The following is a 20216-nucleotide window of genomic DNA, read 5'->3' on the forward strand; positions in this document are numbered from 1 at the left end:
ACAAAATCGTGTGTTTGGTTGAAGCGATAATGACTGAAGTGTTTACGGACTGACTGATGACATCTTCGGACACTGCTCGATCGCATAAGCTCACCTGACTAAAGTCCAGATGAGATAAAAATGTCAAAGCATGTCGTGATGTCACCCCGTAAAAGGATCTTGGTGTTGTGTTGTGGTGTCGTTCCCAACCTTGACATTCCTTCGGTCCTAGTTTCGTTGTTTTTTGGGGATTCCATTCCGACATGTTTTCACATTTTTAGCTCACCTGGAACATAGTTCCAGGAAACTTATGGGATGATGCGTCGTCTGTCCGTCCATCTATCCATCCGTCCACAAATACATGCAACTTCTTCTCAGAAGTTGCACATACGATTTCGATGAAACTTGACCACAACCTTCATCACCCGTGATGTACTAAAGTTTGTTCACACAAAATTCTAGTGGTCGGATCCGGATCCAGATCTTCACCAAAATCTCATCAATTCGTCCTTGTCACACACCCAACCTGCCCACCAATATTTCTATGATTCCATCCGTAACTTTTTGAGATATTGTGTTCACAGACGAACACACAGACAAACTGATGAAAACACCATCTGTATCCACCTTCGGTGGCGGATGTAATTGTAACAACAATTAGAGAGCAACAATACTGAGATAAAAAGAAGAAGCTAAAGGAAAATTAAGGGGCTTTTCTCAATGGTTGTGGAGTCTCTTCAAATTGATTCAACATTTGCCGCATTGAAACTTTGCCCGTACCTTTGACCTCTTATTTTGGTCTAAATACTGCACTGTGCTATTATTACCTCCGCCAGCGAAGGTGGGCGGAGGTTATGTTCTCATCCCTGTTTGTCTGTTTCTTTGTTACTTGCGAAAATCGAAGATTTTCCAAGTATATTGGTTGGTAGACTTTGTTATTCTGTCTGTGTGTTTGTCTGTTTGTCAATTGCCTACAGGTCACAATTCTAAACCGATCGTCATGAAACTTTACCAAGTTGTAGAGATAGTCACAACTGAGAAGCCTATTGATTTTGAGATTAAAGGTCAAAGGTGAAATTTCTTAAAGTGAAATTTCTAAGAATTGTCATTTTTCTTCCGATTGATTTGAAATTTGAACATGGTTTGCATATCATGGTTTGCATTCAACCAGCCATTATTTTTGAGGTTGACATAGGCAAAAATGTCAACATCGGCCAAAGGTCAACACCTGCAGTGCAATTTCTAAAATCCTCAATTTTCATCTGATTGACTTGAAATTTGAAGAGGATTCATGTATCAGGTCACTGATTTCAACCACCAATTGTTTTTATGGTCCAATTTGTTTTCGGGATTTCACAGGTATCGTGCTCTGCACAATGTCTTTCTTGTTAATTGCCGGAATCCTTCGGATTTCGGCAATTATGTTGGTCGGTATTGTGTTTCATTCTGTCTGTCTGTATTTGTTTGTGTGTTTGTTTACCCTGTAGCAGCCACACCGTTTCAGCAATCATGACCAAACTGGGTACAGACGTCGGCCATGGTCCAACTTAGACACTTGTCGTTTTTGGTGAATCTTGGTCAAAGGTCAAGGTCAAGGTCACCGAAATTCTTATTTTCACAATAACATACGCGAAAAATGGTCGTATCGACTTCAATCGAAATCCGAAATGTGCATCTTCCAATTCTGCATCCAACCATATGTCTCATTGGGATGTCACACCAACACCCTTATTCGCGGTCGGGAGGTCGAATGTCAGGGGGGGTCAGGTCAAAAATTTCAAATTGCGATAAAAACGCCATTTCGATCCCGATTGACTTCCAATTTGGCATGTGGTATCTTGGTATGAGTGTCCTATTATACGCCAAAAGTGATGAAATTTGGTTCAGCCACTTCCGGTTACCATGGCAACAAAGTTTCCTCAAATATAATGTGATTTTTTGAAGTAAAAAATAAAATTATTAGCTCTAATAGGATTTATGAATAAAATCTGTATTTTCAGAATAGAGTAGACTATATAAGATTCAGGAATATTTGCACTAAATAGATCTACTCTAAATGTTCATTTTTGTGATCAATAATAATACTTATTTATAAATAAATAAATAAATATTATTTTTGATAATTTCTCAATTGATTGATGATCAAATCCTCAATTGACCAAATTTCTCAATTTCTCAAACAAGCTAAATATTTATGATTTTTAGATTATTTTCAGCAAATTGTTCAATCACCTCAGAAACCGTCAGCCAGAATGACTTCATAATTATTGGTATGGACCCTCTTTAGGCAAGGTCCATCAAGATTGTTCAAAGTTTAGAAAAAAATTGGATTAAAAAAAACATGCCTCATGTTCATAATGGGGAAATATTAAAAGCGGTGTAAATTCGTTGTTATTGGTTTCATTCCAGGGAGGTTTGATCTCGCACATACATAGCTTGTCACTATTTGAAGTCACAAGGTCAAGGCAAATCTGGTGACCTTGAAAGATCAAACTCCAGGTTTTTGTTTTTTGAGAGATCATGGAGATATGACAAAGTTATTCCGGCAATTCCTTGCTCAACGAGCAATTTCATTTGTTACTTACAAAATCTAAAGATTTCGTAAGTATATTGATGACTTCGGTCATCTGTTTGTGTGTTTGTGTGTTTGTTTGTAGGCAAGATAACTCGAGAACGGAAGAGGCTATCAATGTCAAATTACACCACGTGATTCAGGAGGGTGATGGCTAGTGCTGATTAGATTTTGGTCAAAATCGGTCAAAGGTCAAGGTCATAGTGAGGTCAAACATTCGATTTTTGATGGTTTGGTACAGAATCATCGTAGAAACTTCTGGTTTGCGTCGCTACCTTCTCTAGAGACAGCTTTTATTTGACAAGGTCAGAGGTCAAGTTGACGATTTCGTAAGTACCAGTCTATGACTGCTTATTTGTTTGTTTGTGAAAATGATATCTCAAAAACTTGTGAACGGATTCGGACGAAATTTATTGGTGGGGTTGAGTGTGTGACAAGGTCAAATTGATTAGATTTTGGTGAAGGATCCAAACTTTTTGATGTGAGAAAGAATTAAAGTGATTCTTTACTATTGAAAGATAGGGCCAAAAACGATATTCAGCTTGATATTTCAAAAAGTTATGGACAGAATCGGACGAAAATTGGTGGACAGAATGGGTGTATGATGAGGACTAATTGTTTCAGTTTTGTTGAAGATCCGAATCCGGATCTTATAATTTTTTAAGTGATTCTTCACTGTTGACAGATCATGCCAAAAACAACAAATAGCACAAAATCTCAAAAAGTTATTGATGAGTTATAACAAACTCGATAGATGAGTTGGTTAGGTGACGAGAACAAACCGATTTGATTTTGGTTAAGGTCCGAATCTGGCCTATCAGTGGGATCCAAAATGTAAACTGTTACCTGGCAGAGGTATGCACGCTACTGAGTGTCGTATAGTTATGTCACGCATTTGAAAATGACATTTGGCTTATTTAAAGCAGAGAACTTCAGCTTTTGTCATTTTATAACCTTGTACTCAATACCTGAGCTGGCAGGAGGGCCTAGACTCCTGAGTCTCGGGATACACCCACTCACCTCTCAGCTGTCTATCCTCGGTTTGAATCCTGACACAGCTATAAACCATCATCCCAGTATTTCAAAGGCAGGGTGATTCATCAATGTGTGTACCATCCCTCTGATGGACGTTAAACTGGGCGTCACGCCTGCCAGCATTAGTTGGAGGACATTAAAAAAATCCCACGGTGTCCTTTGCGAAGAGTAGGGAAGTGATCTCCGGCACCCTGAACAAATTCTAAGTTTCTGCCCTGACTACTGCTGGGAAGGCAATGGCAAACCACCCAGTATAACGCTTGCCTAGAAACTGATTTGGTAGCATCGATGCTCTGTAACAGAGAATGGTACATCAGAACTCAATGCCTGGACAGACATGGACCACACACCGTTAAAATCCAGAACATACCGTAAAAATATGGGGCACACTGTAAACATGAGACAAATTGTTAAAATAAGAAACAGCTTGGCCTCAATACACCTAAAGGTAATACTTAGCTCACTTCAATCTCCCACCAAATGTATTAATTCGATCGAACATGTGTGAGTTCCTGGTGTGAAATTACTGCATTGCCAAAGCTCAAGGGATCTAGAAATCTGAGCCCTAAGTGTCACTGCTGGTGAAAGGGGGGATCCGACCATCCCTAATGTGACCGAGGGTATGATGCACCCTTCTTGTTGTTTGTGTAGGTTTGGTTCCAAAACCGTCGTGCAAAGTTCCGCAAGCAGGAGCGAGCAGTGCAGCGTGCATTTACCGAACCTCCTTTCTGCGGTGATTCTGTGCCTCGGCCTCCACACAGCACTCGCCTATACCCACAACATGCGGTAACAGGAGCGGCAGCATGCTTTTCTCCATCGTCAAGATTCCATCACCCACTCCCCACCACCACATATGCACTTCCCGGACCCCCTGGGCACTTGGTTCCACCTGGCACACGAACCCAAGTGCAGGACCCATGGTTTGGAGCAATTAGCCCACCTGGGCCAGTCCTACATCCAATCGCTATGTCTGGACTGGAAGTTCCATCACCCTGGAACTGAGAGCACCTTCATTTTGTGAATGGTCAAAAGTTTAAAATGATAATTATCATAATCAAGCATGCTTCATCTGTTAACCGCTTTCCCCCTCTGCTTCAGCTGTTAATCACTTTACCCCCACCTCTCCATTTTTCTCATAAACTTTGCTGTTATCCTACTTTCAAGGGAAAGTCAAGGGAAAGGTTAAATTTTCGCTAAAACGCAGTAAACTATCTATCCTTTAAATGCTTGTGAAAGATTTCAATGAATGTGACCAAGGCCTTTCACGATATAGTCGATGTACCAGTCTGGTAACAGCTGTACTGTGTGATGCCATGTATAGGCTGTTGATGCTTCACGAAAGTGAAATGTACTTTTACTAGGACCATTTGCCAGGGTGATTTGCATGAATCCTTCATCATTAGGGCCATTCGCCATGACAATTTGCAAGAACGATTCATGTTGATCATTCACCAGGACCAATCACCAGGACCATTCACCAGGATCAATCGACAGGACAATTCACCAGGACCAATAATTACCAGGACCAATCAAATCACCAGGACCATTCACCAGGACCAATAATCACCAGGACCATTCACTAGGATCATTCACCAGGACCAATGCTGATATCCCACAATTCACCAGGACCAATCACCAGGACAATTCACCAGGACCATTCAACATGACAATTCACCAAGACCATTCAACATGACAATTCACCAAGACCATTCAACATGACAATTCACCAAGACCATTCAACATGACAATTCACCAAGACCATTCAACATGACAATTCAACATGACAATTCACCAAGACCATTCAACATGACAATTCACCAGGACCATTCAACATGACAATTCACCAAGACCATTGGACATGACAATTCTCCAGGTCCATTCGACAGAACCATTCATCAAGACCATTTGCCAGGATTAGTTTCCAGGGTCAGTTGCATTCTAACTTGCTATCAAATCCAATGTCAGTTATGTCATGAACGAAATAAATTTTTTTCTTATGCTATTATTGAAATATAGTTAATATCCAGCAAAATAATGTTGAAGTTGCAATAGTCTGACTTTAGTTCACTGGTGAAAACACTACTTTGTTGGTGAATATTACCCATTGTGCAATGCATCTGGTGCCCTCAACCCTGACCTTTACCACATCAAAAATGTAATACCTAAACCCAATTGGGTTGACCTGTTTGTGTTCCCATCTGAACCCCTAAAAGGCCTAAATCGTGATGCAGGTAACCCAGGCTCAAATCCCATTTCTATATGCTTGTCCTTTGTCTATTAATGTCCTTGTCATTCATGTAATACAGTACATTAATGTCTAATAATAATGTCCTTGCCCTGAATGTGATTTATGTGGAAGCTTCTCCATGAGCCGAAGATCATGATATATACAGTTCTTAAAAAAAGTAATAATAAGAGTATATCCAGACATCTGTGTTGAGCAGTGTGTGAAGTCCAGGCAGTAATATTATTGTTGTAAAATTTCTCATGACATACGTCAGTTTTGGCATGTATGTTCCTTTATAGACATACTCACATTGTAATTGTATTTACTTTATAGACGTACTAACTTTGTAATTGCAATACTCGATAGACGTACTCGCATTGTAATTGTACATACCTTATTGAGGTGAAGTACTCGTTTGGAAAATATATATATATATATATATATATATATATATATATATATATATATATATATATATATATATATATCGTGAAATACTGGCTCCCACCAGGTGGCGTTTTTGGCCAATGTTAGCACATTGTGTGCGGACGGACAGACAGACAGACAGACAGACAAACAATAAAAAAATCACTCATAGAGCGACACTTTGCAAGACAGAACAAAGTAGAACGGCACTCGGTCAAACGCATACTTCCACCAGGTTGAACAGTTCACGTTTTGTATTCCATTGACAGGCTGGATCTGAACCATAATCCAATTGGCTTGGTTTTGCCACCGAACCAACTTATCAACTTAGTTTTGTCATAACTCTTCCACAACTTTTTGAAATATAATAATATAGTGTATATATGTATATGTACACTGAACAAAAATATAAACGCACCAAGCGATTGTTACTATTTTACCTCAAACTCATTAATACTAAATCTTCACAACAATTTGGTTATAGAATCCATGACAATTGAGCATTAAATTTCAAAGAGTTCCTTGAGAATTCTGGCGACAGTCTTTGTGCTATAACAGCCGACACAACCGAGGTGTCACTGTCAGAGTTCACACAGTCAGTAGCGGGTGTGTCCACCGTTGGCATAGCGCAGAGCGGTGCATCTCCGGCGCATGGACATCACCAGATTATCGCCTGCGCCTGTTATGCAGCCCGACAGTCTCATCGGCAGTCCTCGTGGCCGGTCGGAGTCGATCCCGGAGATGTTGCAGCCTCATGTGACGATCCTGACCGGCGGTGGTCAGACGTGGTCGCCGGGCATGTGGGCGGTTCACGGTGCTTCCAGTCTCTCTGAGGCGCGTTCTCAGGTGGCTAATGGTGGAGTGGTGGACATTGAAGTGTGCTGCAACGGCCCGTACTGACGTCCCAGCATTCAGCATGCCAATGGCACGCTCCCTCAAGATTTGTGACATCTGTGGCATGTTGACATTTGGCACCAGTCCACATTTTGGGGAGGCCTTTTATAGGGCAAGCTATAGGGAGTGTTTGTGTCCTGGTCACGCTCACTGACCATCACTCTGTCAAGCCCCATGGTGCTCATGGGAAGGATTACTCAACGTGTGAGTCCACACACTCAGAGTGGTCAATTTCAATGGGAACATCTGTCTTGAGCAAAACAAAGGAACCATTGCTCAAACATATCATCGGTTTGACCATTTTCCCATAATGGCAATCTTGACTTAGATATTTAGGTTGGTGTGTTTATATTTTTGTTCAGTATATGTATGTGTAGATATGCATGTATGTATATGTGTATATGTATATATATATATATATATATATATATATATATATATATATATATATATATATGTATGTATGTGCACGCACGCGCGCACACGCGCGCGCGCGCACGCGCGCACGCGCACGCGCACGCGCACACGCACACGCACACACACACACACACACACACACACATATGACATCAGCACCCTCTGGCTATGATGGTGAGCATCAGCTGCAGATGATGTCTCAATGGTAAAACTGCATAATCTGCATTGAAAAAAGGTCTGTCTGCCACCAAGGTGATTGTTTCCACCAACACACACCAAAAAACCAGAAGGCAAATGCGATTGGGTGGATATGTAGGCCAAAAGTCTGGAGCATGACAGCGCTTTCACCCGATCTCATACAGACATGACGTGAGTCCCGTACATGTGCTGATGAAAGTGTCACCTCCAACATGGAGGCTTCAACCCGGCCACTCATGGCAAAAAGACAGAGATTGTCATAATTGGTTAAACATTAAACGGAGCCACCTATCCAGATTTCAGGCTTATTTGCCATCATCAGGATGGCACACCGTATAAATATCCAACCAATGACGACTATAGTCATCATTTAAATGTTAATGCACACCAAAAAAAACAGAAGGCAAATGCGATCAGGTGGAGATGTAGGCCAAAAAGTGCGGAGCATGATGAAGCACTCCCACCCAATCTCAATCGGATGTGACTTGAGTCTCATACATGTACCTGAAATCTGGATAGGCAGCTCCATTTGATGTTTAACCAATGATGATCTGAAATCTCTGTCTTTTTGACATGAGTAGCCGGTAGCAAATCTGAGATGCAAGTCATGTTCAAATTTCAAGTCAATTGGACAAAAATTGAGGATTTTAGAAATTGCACATAGATGTTGACCTTTTGGCTGATGGTGACCACAAAAATAATTGGTTGTTGAATTCAGTTACCACATCTGACAATCCTGTTCAAATTTCAAGTCGATCGGATGAAAATTGACAATTTTAGAAATTTGGCCTGTGTTGACCTCAAAAATTATTGGTGGTTGAATTCAATGACCAAATGTGCAAAGCCTGAAAGCCTCTTCAAATTTCAAGTGAATCAGATGAAAATTGACAATTTAGAAATTCGGACTATGTTGACCTTTTGTCCCATGTTGACCTCGCGTCGACCGATTGTCACATGGTCCGTACCGACAATCTTCGAAAGTTTAAGAACAATCTGCTGAGTGGTTTCGGCTGGAGATGAGTGTACAGACAAACAAACAATCAAACTAATGGAACAGATAAACATACTTGGCAAAAAAAAAAAATTGCCAAGTAACAAACAAATTATATTGCAGTCACCTCTGGTGAGAGTAATAGCAGGTTACCAAGCATTTGTCAAAAATAAAAATAAAAAAAATAAACATTTGCAGAACACAACAGATGCAAAACATTTTTAAATGGATACACTGTTGGTAGGTTGTGTGAGTGTGGCCCACACACATCCAGAGCTGCAAATGTGGCCCACTATGGTACATAGGTTGAGAATTAACCATAGTTTCATACAAATCATCTCCATCAAAGCCTGGTGTTGACTTAACGGATCGGGTGGCTGGCTTCAGATCTTTGGGTCTTGCATTCAAGTCTTTGTCTTTCTGTTGAACTAACACCAGGAGGGTTGACTCAGCCTATTATCTTTCAGAGGTTGGCAAAATGAGTACCAGCTTACTGGTAACAGGTGGCAATAAATCAGCAGCACAGCCGCCAGGAAATGAAGCAACCAAGCAGCCACAGGTATCATATGTACAAATAAATCTCAATATTTTTAAAGAAAAAATGGCTGAAGTTTTGACCCCAAACACTCCCACACTCGTCCTCCCACCCCTGCCTCTGTCAGATATACTGTATACCTTTGAGCTATTCTGTTAATACACACAACACACACACACACACACACACACACACACACACACACACACACACACACACACACACACACACACACACACACACACACACACACACACACACACATCTCGATGTGCTGCTTGTCCTCTTACAACAATGGATGGAAGCCAAGTGGTCGCCACTGTTTTTGGATCGGTCTGATATTTACATGTTATTCCCAAGGTTTCCATCAATGCCAGTCAGGGCTCTGTTTGCATCTGGTTGGCAGGTTTTCTATGTGTGGACAAGCACCATGCCAACATCGGTGGCATACTCTCTTTCACTTACCCAAAGGCAGCAATCCGAGACTTTTCATTTTCTTGGTTTACATATAAAACGATATCTCTACTTGCTGGTACAACCCCGTTCGGCTTAGTGAATCATTGAATACTTTTCAATATCAGCTTAATAGTTGAAGAAAAAAACTTTGTCTCTCCACACCGCAAAATACCCATGTTAGTCTCCTAAGTCGCCTCCTGCCTTTCCTTTTCTCCTCAATCCTATTTTCCCTACTTACCACTTTACCTTCCAATCCCATTCCTTTTGTACATAATATGTAGACTTTGTGGAGGTATCTCCATCTCAAACACCTAATATCCAATTGCTCCTCACCTCACACCGACACACCACATCAATTGACCATCTCATTGAGGCCACGGATTCATTTTCCAACACCAGCCACAATGCACTTAAACAGTACAGCCATTTTCATGTCACGTGGCTCCCTCCCCTCTGTGGCTTTCACAATAACATCACTTGCTGCATACAATTCTGTATTATTTACCCTCATGCATGTTCATTCTCAAATATGCGAAACACAATTTATTTCTTTGAAATTATAAGTTGTGCATCTGAGAAGTTAATATCGTTTATATTTTGTTCGCACTGTATTTTCCTGCTTTGTTCAATACTTTCTCTTTTTCTTCATTCCCCAAGTTAGAAAAACAAGAGGCAGTTGGTATGCTTTGGAGGATAATCTGGCTCGTTTTGGGTTCCCATCTGAGCACATGGTCCATGATACTGCGAATCCAAGTACAAATCGCATTTGTTACTAACGAAATCTAAAGATTTCGTAAGTATATTGATGACTTCCGTCATCTGTTTGTGTGTTTGTGTGTTTGTGTGTGTGTGTGTGTGTGTTTGTTTGTAGGCATGATAACTCGAGAACGGAAGAAGCTACCAATGTCAAATTACACCATGTGATTCAGGAGGGTGATGGCAAGTGCTGATTAGATTTTGGTCAAAATCGGTCAAAGGTCAAGGTCACAGTGAGGTCAAATATTCGATTTTTGATGGTTTGGTACAGAATCATCGTAGAAACTTCAGGTTTGCGTCACTACCTTCTCTAGAGACAGCTTTTATTAGACAAGGTCAGAGGTCAAGTTGACGATTTCGTAAGTACCAGTCTATGACTGCTTGTTTGTTTGTTTGTGTGTTTGTTTGTGTGTTTTCTTTGTCGGCACGATAACTCGAGAATGGAAGAAGCTACCAATGTCAAATTACACCACATGATTCAGGAGGGTGATGGCTAGTGCTGATTAGATTTTGGTCAAAGGTCAAGGTCACAGTAAGGTCAAACATCCAAAAAATGATAACTCGAGAACAGAAGAAGCTACCAATGTCAAATTACACCACGTAATTCACGAGGGTGATGGCTAGTGCTGATTAGATTTTGGTCAAAATCGGTCAAAGGTCAAGGTCACAGTGAGGTCAAACATCCAAAACATTCGATTTTTGATGGTTTGGTACAGAATCATCGTAGAAACTTCTGGTTTGCATCGTTACCTTCTCGAGAGACAGCTTTTATTAGACAAGGTCAGAGGTCAAGTTGACGATTTCGTAAGTACCAGTCTATGACTGCTTGTTTAGTTGTCCATTGTCTTCTACTGCTACTACTACTACTACTACTACTACTACTACTACTACTACTACAACATAAATAGCCTCGATTATTCCCACCTTGTGAGCTCGGCCGAGGAACTCTTTTTGGCCCAAGACTGACCAGGCTTGACGTTCGACTGAAGGCGATTTAGCCAGGATATGGAATTTGTTCAGGATGCCGGCAATAGCTCGCCTATGCTAAACGAAACACTGTGGTATCTTCAACTTGCACCAAGGACCAGTGCCGACAGGCGGGGTGGGGGGGGGAGGGGTCCTCTGGTTTATCGCCCATCCGATGTACGGAGACCACATCAATACGAACCATCAACGTGTCCGTCCATTTCGCCCTACATGCGAAGCACCAGGGTGATGGTTTCCAGCTCGGTTGGGATTCCAACCCAGACTAAAGAACTCAGAGGTGAGTTATCAAACGTCTCCTTATGTCCTTGCATTTCAAGTAAAAGTGTTCCAAACTTTTTCCTCTTGTTCGGAAAGTCTGTCGATGTCCGTTTTACTGGTTGATACATTTATATCTACCTGGAAGAAATACTCTGTAGTGTTGAAGTGTACCAACCACGCTCTGCACATGACTTGCACACTTTGTTAAAGCAGTAGTTTTAGTGAATTCTAAACTGATGAGATGTAAGTGAAGTGGCTGTTCCTCCATAGAATTGTGTTTTGTATATTGTAAGTGTCCCAATAAATCAGTCTGAGTGCGAAAGCTCCATTTCTTTTGAGAAAAGGCAGATGTGAGGTTATGGAGTTGTCTCCTTGTAAAGAGAGAAGACTTTGATGTCTTTGCTATGACAATTAAAGTGTTCAACCAAGAGCTGTGTCATGAATATTTATACCTATCAAGAGTTTGATTAATTAGTTTCCCTGCCTTCAGTTTACCCGAAAGTTTATTTCCAACAGGTTCACAAAGTATCAAATTGTATGAATGACCACTGCTCACCACGACTCACTTATTGCTCTTTCGTCTCACCGGTGGAACCAACTTCCTCAGTCTGTTCAGTCCTATTCTTCCCTCCAGGGATTCAAGATGACCATTCACCACTACCTCGGGCCATCCCATGCTCATGATCTCTTCTACCCCAAATGACCCCATTCCCAATCACTCCCTTTTTCCAGGTTATTGTCATCCCCCCTCCTCTTCCTTACCTATTTTTGTTTGTAAGTTGTCGGTTGGTTTTTTCCTTTTCTGTTTTATCCCCACTTTCCCCTTCCTCTTCTTGCTCTGTTTCATTCAGCTCTGTTGTACTACAGCACCAGTACGATTTCCAAAAATCACTCCCTCTGCCTTCTGACAGTCCGGCTCCCTTTTTAAACTTCCCGAGAAGCTTCAATATCGAAACAGCAGTAGAAAGTCAATCCCATCGAATGGATGTTCAAATAACCTTCAAGATTCCCTTGCGCATTGATCCGTTTTTCAGTGAGTTTTCCATAGAAAAGTAACTTAATAGAAAGGTGTAGGATTAAACCAGACTTGGAATTTTTCCTTTTTTAATGTTTTTTAAAAATCTACCTGTACACAAGGTACATGAATGATTTTTAAAATCTACCTATCCATGATTATTATTTTTTTTAGTCCATGATTTTTTAATCTACCTGGGTCCATGAACGAGCGATACTAAAAAGGGTTAGGGTTCACAAACGAGCAAAGAGTATGCGGGTTGGACGGGGCGGACAGACACAAGCAGGAGAGGAGAACAAACACAAAAACGGATAACAATGGCCTGGAGAGGAACAGAATGGAAAAAGTGTGTGTGTGTGTGTGTGTGTGTGTGTGTGTGTGTGTGTGTGTGTGTGTGTGTGTGTGTGTGTGTGTGTGTGTGTGTGTGTGTGTGTGTGTGTGTGTGTGTGTGTGTGTGTGTGTGTGTGCGTGCGTGCGCGTGTGAGATAGTAATGGACAGCGCCTTTGATCGACTGAAGTGAGAACAAGATGACGGACACAGGGAGATGATTCCAAACTCGGGAGAATAAGAAAACAAATCAATGCAGGTGTGGAACCAGCCTGGATCTATGGAGGGTGAGCAGATAAGGGTATATTAAGGAATGTGTGTGACCTATGGGGGGTTGGGGTTGGGTTGAGAGAGGCAGAGATCAAAGAGGGCAGGAGGAGCAAGGCCAGATGTGAGCTTATCTATATATTAATACTGAAGGACCAATGTTGTGCTCCTCCTCGCGGTCGCGTCACGTTTTTCTCGGTACTGTGACCTGGACTGTAAGAAACTTCGTACCTGTAACAGTGCATCACACATAGTGGCAATAGTCAACCTTCAACTCTGAAGCATCTATATATTACTACTGAAGGACCAATGTTGTGCTCCTCCTAGCGGTCGCGTCACGTTTTTCTCGGTACTGTGACCTGAGAAGTTTTGACATGGTGTACGTCAAAGTAGACACGTGCACAAATCAGGGGACTTCTTCACAAGGAGTACTGTACACCAAAAATGTCGTGTACAAGGATGTTTTGTTATGTAGGCTTCATTAGGTAAGGCCATGGAGTACATCGACTGGGATCGGACTCTTACAAGAGCCGCCACTGGTTGTCATATTGGGCTCATGGAACGGAATCCATCTGTGATGGGGTTAAGAGCCGCCACTGGTTGTCATATTGGGCTCATGGAACGAAATCCGTCTGTGAGGGGGTATCGGCTAGTATAAAATAGAGAGCTCACCAATTTTCCACCAGTGAGATAGAATGGTAATCCCTGGGAATCCCTCTCCTACCTTGAGATTTAAATGGTGTAGACGGCCTTGTTTTCGACCACCTCAAGAGGACTAAAGTGGGAAGAAGGAGTATCAGCCCAGAGTTGGTTGCATGTTCCATGGAGCTCTGTATGAAAGCGTTGTACACCGTGATGAGCATGGTATGACTCAAGAATGCCTTTGCTGCATGGAGATTACCCACTAAACAACTCACCTTTGATGCTAGTTTGATGATATGATTGATCCTTCCAAGAAAGGTCAAAGCACATTGTGAGGTCAGGGAGCGACAGGGACTGCACCTATTTCATTGGATTGGATAGTTTGATTGCTCATTCTCATGGAAAGACAGTGTGAGAGTGTGTGACTTGTCAGGCATTGAAAGCCAAGTTCCAGGTAGCTGATGTAGTAGGTCCAAAGTCGCTGCCTTGTGGAACCCCAGCATGTTGGAAGAATCATGAGAAAGGATGCCCAAAAGGGCCACCGCTGTTTTTGCTCATGGAGGAAATTAGACAACCGCTTGAGCAGGGGGCCAATAAGTACAAAAGGAAGACAACTTCAAAATCAAGGGTGGATGACAGACATTGTCAGAGATATCCAGAGATGACCCCCAGATTTTACTTGTGGTTCACGGCATCCATCCACTACTCTATCAAGGAAGCGTAACATATCGAAAATGGAATAGCCAGGTTGGAAACCAAACTGGTCGTCAAATATTAGTGAGTTAAATGAGAGATAGTGCCTGAGTCAGCTGATGGACTCCATTTCTTTCCTTGATAGGACTGAAGCACAGTTCATGATGATTAGAGCACTTATGCAATTAGGACCAGTTGCGGAAGAGGTGTGGAGATGTGTAAGAACATTCTCCACCATGGTGAGGGAGAAGTCCACATTTTATAGGGAACATTTGTGATGGGGCAAAGGGAAGGTAGGAAGGGATGCATTTGAGACCTTGACCTTTTGAGTAAAGACAGAGTTGAAGAACTCCACTTTTCATGATCAGTACCGAATATGACTCCATCCTTAAAGAGGGAAGGAATGGAAGAGGAATGTGTACCACTACCAGGGACTGACCTGACCAGCTCCCACCAGGCTATGGAGGACCGTGAGAGGCTGGAGAATTTGGATAACAGGTGACCCTAATGTTTGCTCCTGGTTCTTCGTGGGACAGATGCACAATGTTTCCGAGCCGTGTGGTCTGCAGGTTACCATCAGTAATGTTTGCCTTCCAGGACAATAATGCAGGTTCTTGCGATTATCTCACCACACATATACAAGGTTTGGGAAGGTGGACAGAAAAGCGGAAAGTTGGATGAGATGAACTTATGAAGAGGAGAAATTCAGCAGTGGTCAATGTTATAAACTGATGTGATGCTTGACCAATCCTGACTGGAGGTAGCACATTTTAGGCCAGACTGATCAACTTTACCAAATTCACTGCACATGTCTGCACCTTGTGAGTTCTCTAATAACTGACAAAGAGATACACACTTCTACCAACACATGGATTCACAAGCCGAGTCGAGATGAGGAGGAGCAGGAGAAGTTTGAGGAAAAGCTTGACATGACAAGGTCCAGTAATGAATGGTTGCCATGAGTGGAGATGTGTGTTGGGAAAGAGACAGACTGTGTAAGTCCAGTCGTTTCACAAAATGATTTAGCTGCTCATCCACGTCCTGAAGTACGGTATGTGAACCAACACCAAGCCCACAGACAATTGAGGTCTCGACAGATTAGGATTACATTTCCGACAGTTGGGATTACGTAACAGACTCCACCTCACGAGTAATTTATGGAATATGCCATAAGCTTCCTTTGCTCTTTCCAGGATCTTGATTCACCCATTTAGTAATCACATTTAGAACAAGAACGACATTCGGTAGAGCGCGTACCTCCACCAGGCTGAACAGTTTATGTTTTGTATCCCACTGATAGGCTGGATCTGAATTCGGACCTGAACCAAAATCAAATCGGCTTGTTCTCGTCACCTCCCGAACTCATCCACCTATTTTTGTCATAACTCGTCCACAACTTTTTGAAATATCTTGCTGTATATTGTTTTTGGCTGCATCTCACAATTGTGAACAATCACTTTTCAAAATGTTCCAGATCCGGATCTTCACCAAAATCGAATCAATTCGTCCTTGTCACACATCTAACCTCTCCACCAAATTTTGACCAAATCCGTCAATACCTCTATGAGATATTGTGCTCACAGACTGACAGACAGATAGACAGACAAACAAACAACGATGAATACATCACCTCCATCCACCTTCGATGGTGAAGATGAAAAGCGTAAATACGAAACACCGATCTCAACACTTTAGAATTCACTAACTGCAAAATTTTCCATGCAAAGGATCTCCCAAAACATCTGGCGCAATAAAGCAGACGTGTAAGAATCTAAAATATTGTTACGGTTGTGGAAATTCGCAGAACACCATAAAGGTCCTTAGTTCAGTTATATTGCTAAGTGTGTGTTCAGTTAGATTTCCCCACCATTGTTTAATGGGATTTCTTCATGTGGACAGAGCTGTAAATCTTCAGGTAGCCGTTTTTCTTTACCATCGTTATTTTGGACCAACCGCTTCACACAACCACCTTAACCACAACCTTCATAACCACACCACTGCGTTTCCACCTCGGCGCACGGTTACCAGAGGCCTGGCCTTCGTCGAGGGAAAGCAGGCGGCCCCCGTTCCCCCCTCCCCCGGATGAATGGCATCTCCACGGTGAATTTCACCCTGCAAGGGACAAAGAGAACTACCGTGGCAGCACGCGTCCCTAATTTGGCGGGAAAACGCTTCCTTCGAGAAGTTTCCCGCATGTTCTGGAAGGAGGACGGGGCGAGAGTGGAGGGGCGGAGCGTGGGTAATAAAAAGCACGCACAGAGCGTTCACTCTCTCTGGAGTTGCTGTAGTTGCTGGTGTTGTTGCTGCCGCTGGACGCAGCGTAAGGAGCTGTGCTGCTGCTGCTGGAGCTGTGTGGAGATCTGGGCTCGTATCCGAGTCAGGAACTGGGAGCGGTCAGTCGGTGGAGGTCCGGGCGTCGCGAAGGAGACGCGGGCTGGAGGCGCAGCGCTGCTGTGTCGCGCGAACCTGCGCATGCGTGTGGGGAGAGCCGAAGAGAGCTCGCCTGCCGCTTGGCAAGGGCTGGGCACAACCGCAGCTGCGCTGGCTATCGTGGGGACGGGATGTCGCGACTCGCCCCAGCAAGGCACCACGAGAGTGCAGGTAACCTGCAACGGTCTCGTGGGGCCCTTTCGGTCACCAAAGTCCCACATTATAAAGGCCCACGGGCCCAGTCTGACTCCCTTGTCTATGAGGGTGGTCTTTTTCCTGGGGTTTTTCTTTGAATGCATGTTGTGGCGCCGAGTCCGATAAGTAAAACCTGCTTAAGTGTACATTAATGATAAACAATAGTCGGTTGTAGTGCTTTTACCTTGCTCGTGTCTTGTCCCCTTCCCCCATTGATTGCATGGCTGTATATGTGCTTGTATAATAAATGTATCCGTGTATAATAAATGTGCTTGTTTAAATGTACCCCGTTCGTCGTGTCATTTTCCCCCATTGAAGTGCCATATTGTTTTTAGGACCAACCGCTAGGAATACTAGTTGGTATTTGAATACCGATAAATAGAATCGGGTCTGGCGAGGTCTGGTGATAATACCTGCTCGGCTATCCCAGAACGGAACGAACCGCTTAAGCGGTTGGTGTCCAAACAGGCCTCCGCCGAGGTACGGTCCCTCGGTCGGTTACCCGCGCGAATACTTAGGTATATCGATATTCGGCGATTGACCCTGTCATGCGTGGGTAGAATACGGACTGGGCCGTGGTGTGCGTTGAAGGCCCACCCGTGACTGTTTCTCGGCATTGTTCCGGGAATTCACGACTGAATTGCTCGTCCGGTGGACGTGCGGCTGCCATTGGCTAAAGCGGTCGTTCGCACGCCGGGCGGGCGTAGATTCGTAACAATATTCGTGTACTTGTGGCCATCCTGACAATTCTAGGATCTACGTAAAACTGAGTTGTCACATCTAAATACTGTTACAACCAAATATCAATAATATATAATAAACTTATAAAGAATAGATATAAAACTTTGGCAGCAATTCTTTTCAACAGGTCTTTCACTTCACACATGCTGAGAAGTCCAACATCAGCCATCCTTCCAACCCAAAGAAGTGTGCAAAAACTGGTCAAACCTCTTCCATCCATTGGGACCATCCTAAGTCACATTTGCTCTACGGTGAGGATACGGCGGCCGTACACCCTCTGAATTGACAGAAACGTGCGGCGGCCGCAGAGTTTCTGTGGTGGCCTCAGGGAGGCCCTACGCCATTTAGCTATCTTTTACAGGCCGTAGGGGTCGCCGTGGAATTATAACGCGGAGTTATAACTTTTTTCATTTCTACGTTCACCGTAGCAATTCGACATGCCGTAGTTGTGACGTTGTTGTGTTCAACGTCGACCGTACGTAGGGCGTACGGTGGACTTGCGTTATTCGTGCGGCTGCCGAAGGCTCTTATCAATGAAAATGAATTTTGCCTTAAAACCGAACACATTTTAAAAAAACCGAACACAACGAAGCGTTCATGTTTGTTCACGCGTCTCCCCCACCTGGTCGAGCCGCATCTTCGCGCTTTGTTCATTCATCCAGTTCGTCGGTGGAAGTCCTCGTGAAAGGAAGTCCTCGTGAAAGGAAGTCCTCGTGAAAGGAAGTCCTCGTGAAAGGATCTCTCGTGTGTCGATCAATACTTTACCTCGTGTTTTCACCTTGATTTGTGATTTTTTTTTTTTTACTCATCTTGTATTTTAATTAATAACAAAAAAGCAATCCGATCATGTGGTGTGACGGACTGTCGGGCAAGGATTTAATTTCACAGAAAAACCGGTTGTAATTTGTAATATCCATGATTACCTCAGCCCGATGCGTTTGATGAAAGTGATTGTGGTTCTGGGGGCATCATGTTTGATGAGCTGCCCTGGGGGCAGCGCGAGCAATCAGAACCCAACCCGGAGCTCGAGCCTGTGTGAATCTTTGGATTGGTGATTGTACCAGTTTACATACAATACACCGCCACGGAAGGTCATTTACTCATCTTATTTTACCTTAAACACGGGGAATTTCAGTTGAAAGTGTCTTGAAAGTGGGTTTTCTTGGGGTCCAGGAACAGATTAATTCACTCCATTATTTCTTATTGGGAAAATAGTTTGGGAATCGAACTTTTTGCAATCCGAACAGCCTCCTGGAACGAATTCAATTCGGATTCTGCGGGCACCACGTACTGGTATATTCCAAACTGTTATATTTTTATTTCAGTAAAAAAAGAACTGGTATATATATACCCACTCGTTACCGTCCGTCTGGCCGCACGTTCGCCTTTCGGGCCCCCCTGCGGTCGCCTTGCGGGCACCTTGAGGCGACCTTGAAAATTCTATGGCCGCCGCAGGGACGCCTTAAGGTCACCGTGCAACATCAAATCAAAGACCTACGGCACCCCCACGTTTTTGGTCTCCACAATCTCTAAATACGCCGTGCGGCTTCCCGAAAACTAAAAACATATGTGATTGCTACATTGTGTGACCATGGAAATACTGCGGCCGCCGTATAATTACTAGTGATTATAATTACTACTAGATTTTGGAGACCCCACGGCCGCCGTGGCAAATGTGACTTAGGCCTAAGCAGTCTCCTTGGCTATTGGGCACACTCCTGGATGGGTCACTACTCCAACACAGGATACCAGCAAGCTGGCACTCATTTCGCCGACCTCAGGATGACAGGCAGAGTCAACCCCACCTGATATTAATTCAACAGACGAGTGGGATTTGAACTCAGGACCGTAGGATCCCAAGCCCACCACCCTAACCATAAAGCCAACAAAATTCTTCCAATAATCCATAATGTCCAGGATTGCTCATCACCAGTTAAGCTTTCATTTCTCCCACTTAGCTCTGGTGGACAGGGTGCTTCTGTTCCCTCAACATTGGATGGTGGCCCAAAACATGAAACACCATGTCCGGGTTTTGTCTGCGCATTTCTTTGATATATCCTGTGCCTTTGTCACTGTCTGACATCGTGCTCTATGCACCAAGTTCTTTACCTGTGGTTTTCATGATTTTCACCATGCCTGACTTTCTCAATGTATACAAACCATAGTCTCTCTTG

At 43.2% G+C, this 20216-nt stretch overlaps 1 protein-coding gene and 1 long non-coding RNA gene across 2 annotated transcripts in view; one reads left to right on the plus strand and one right to left on the minus strand.

Annotated features, from left to right (window-relative positions):
• LOC147014351 (homeobox protein prophet of Pit-1-like) overlaps window positions 1–6228 on the plus strand; it is a 21077-nt gene extending 14849 nt beyond the window's left edge. The window contains exon 3 of the mRNA XM_085852264.1: window positions 4238–6228. Coding sequence (XP_085708390.1) covers window positions 4238–4588 — 351 coding nt within the window. The 3' untranslated portion in view covers window positions 4589–6228. The remainder of the gene's footprint in view (window positions 1–4237) is intronic.
• LOC147014352 (uncharacterized) overlaps window positions 1–18966 on the minus strand; it is a 33092-nt gene extending 14126 nt beyond the window's left edge. The window contains exon 1 of the long non-coding RNA XR_015050745.1: window positions 18665–18966. This is a non-coding gene — a long non-coding RNA (uncharacterized LOC147014352). The remainder of the gene's footprint in view (window positions 1–18664) is intronic.
• Window positions 18967–20216: the final 1250 nt, after the last annotated feature.

This window comes from Eptatretus burgeri, chromosome 13 (assembly GCF_056783735.1).
Source record: "Eptatretus burgeri isolate ZD-2024b chromosome 13, Ebu_testis_v1, whole genome shotgun sequence".
NCBI lineage: Eukaryota > Metazoa > Chordata > Myxini > Myxiniformes > Myxinidae > Eptatretus > Eptatretus burgeri.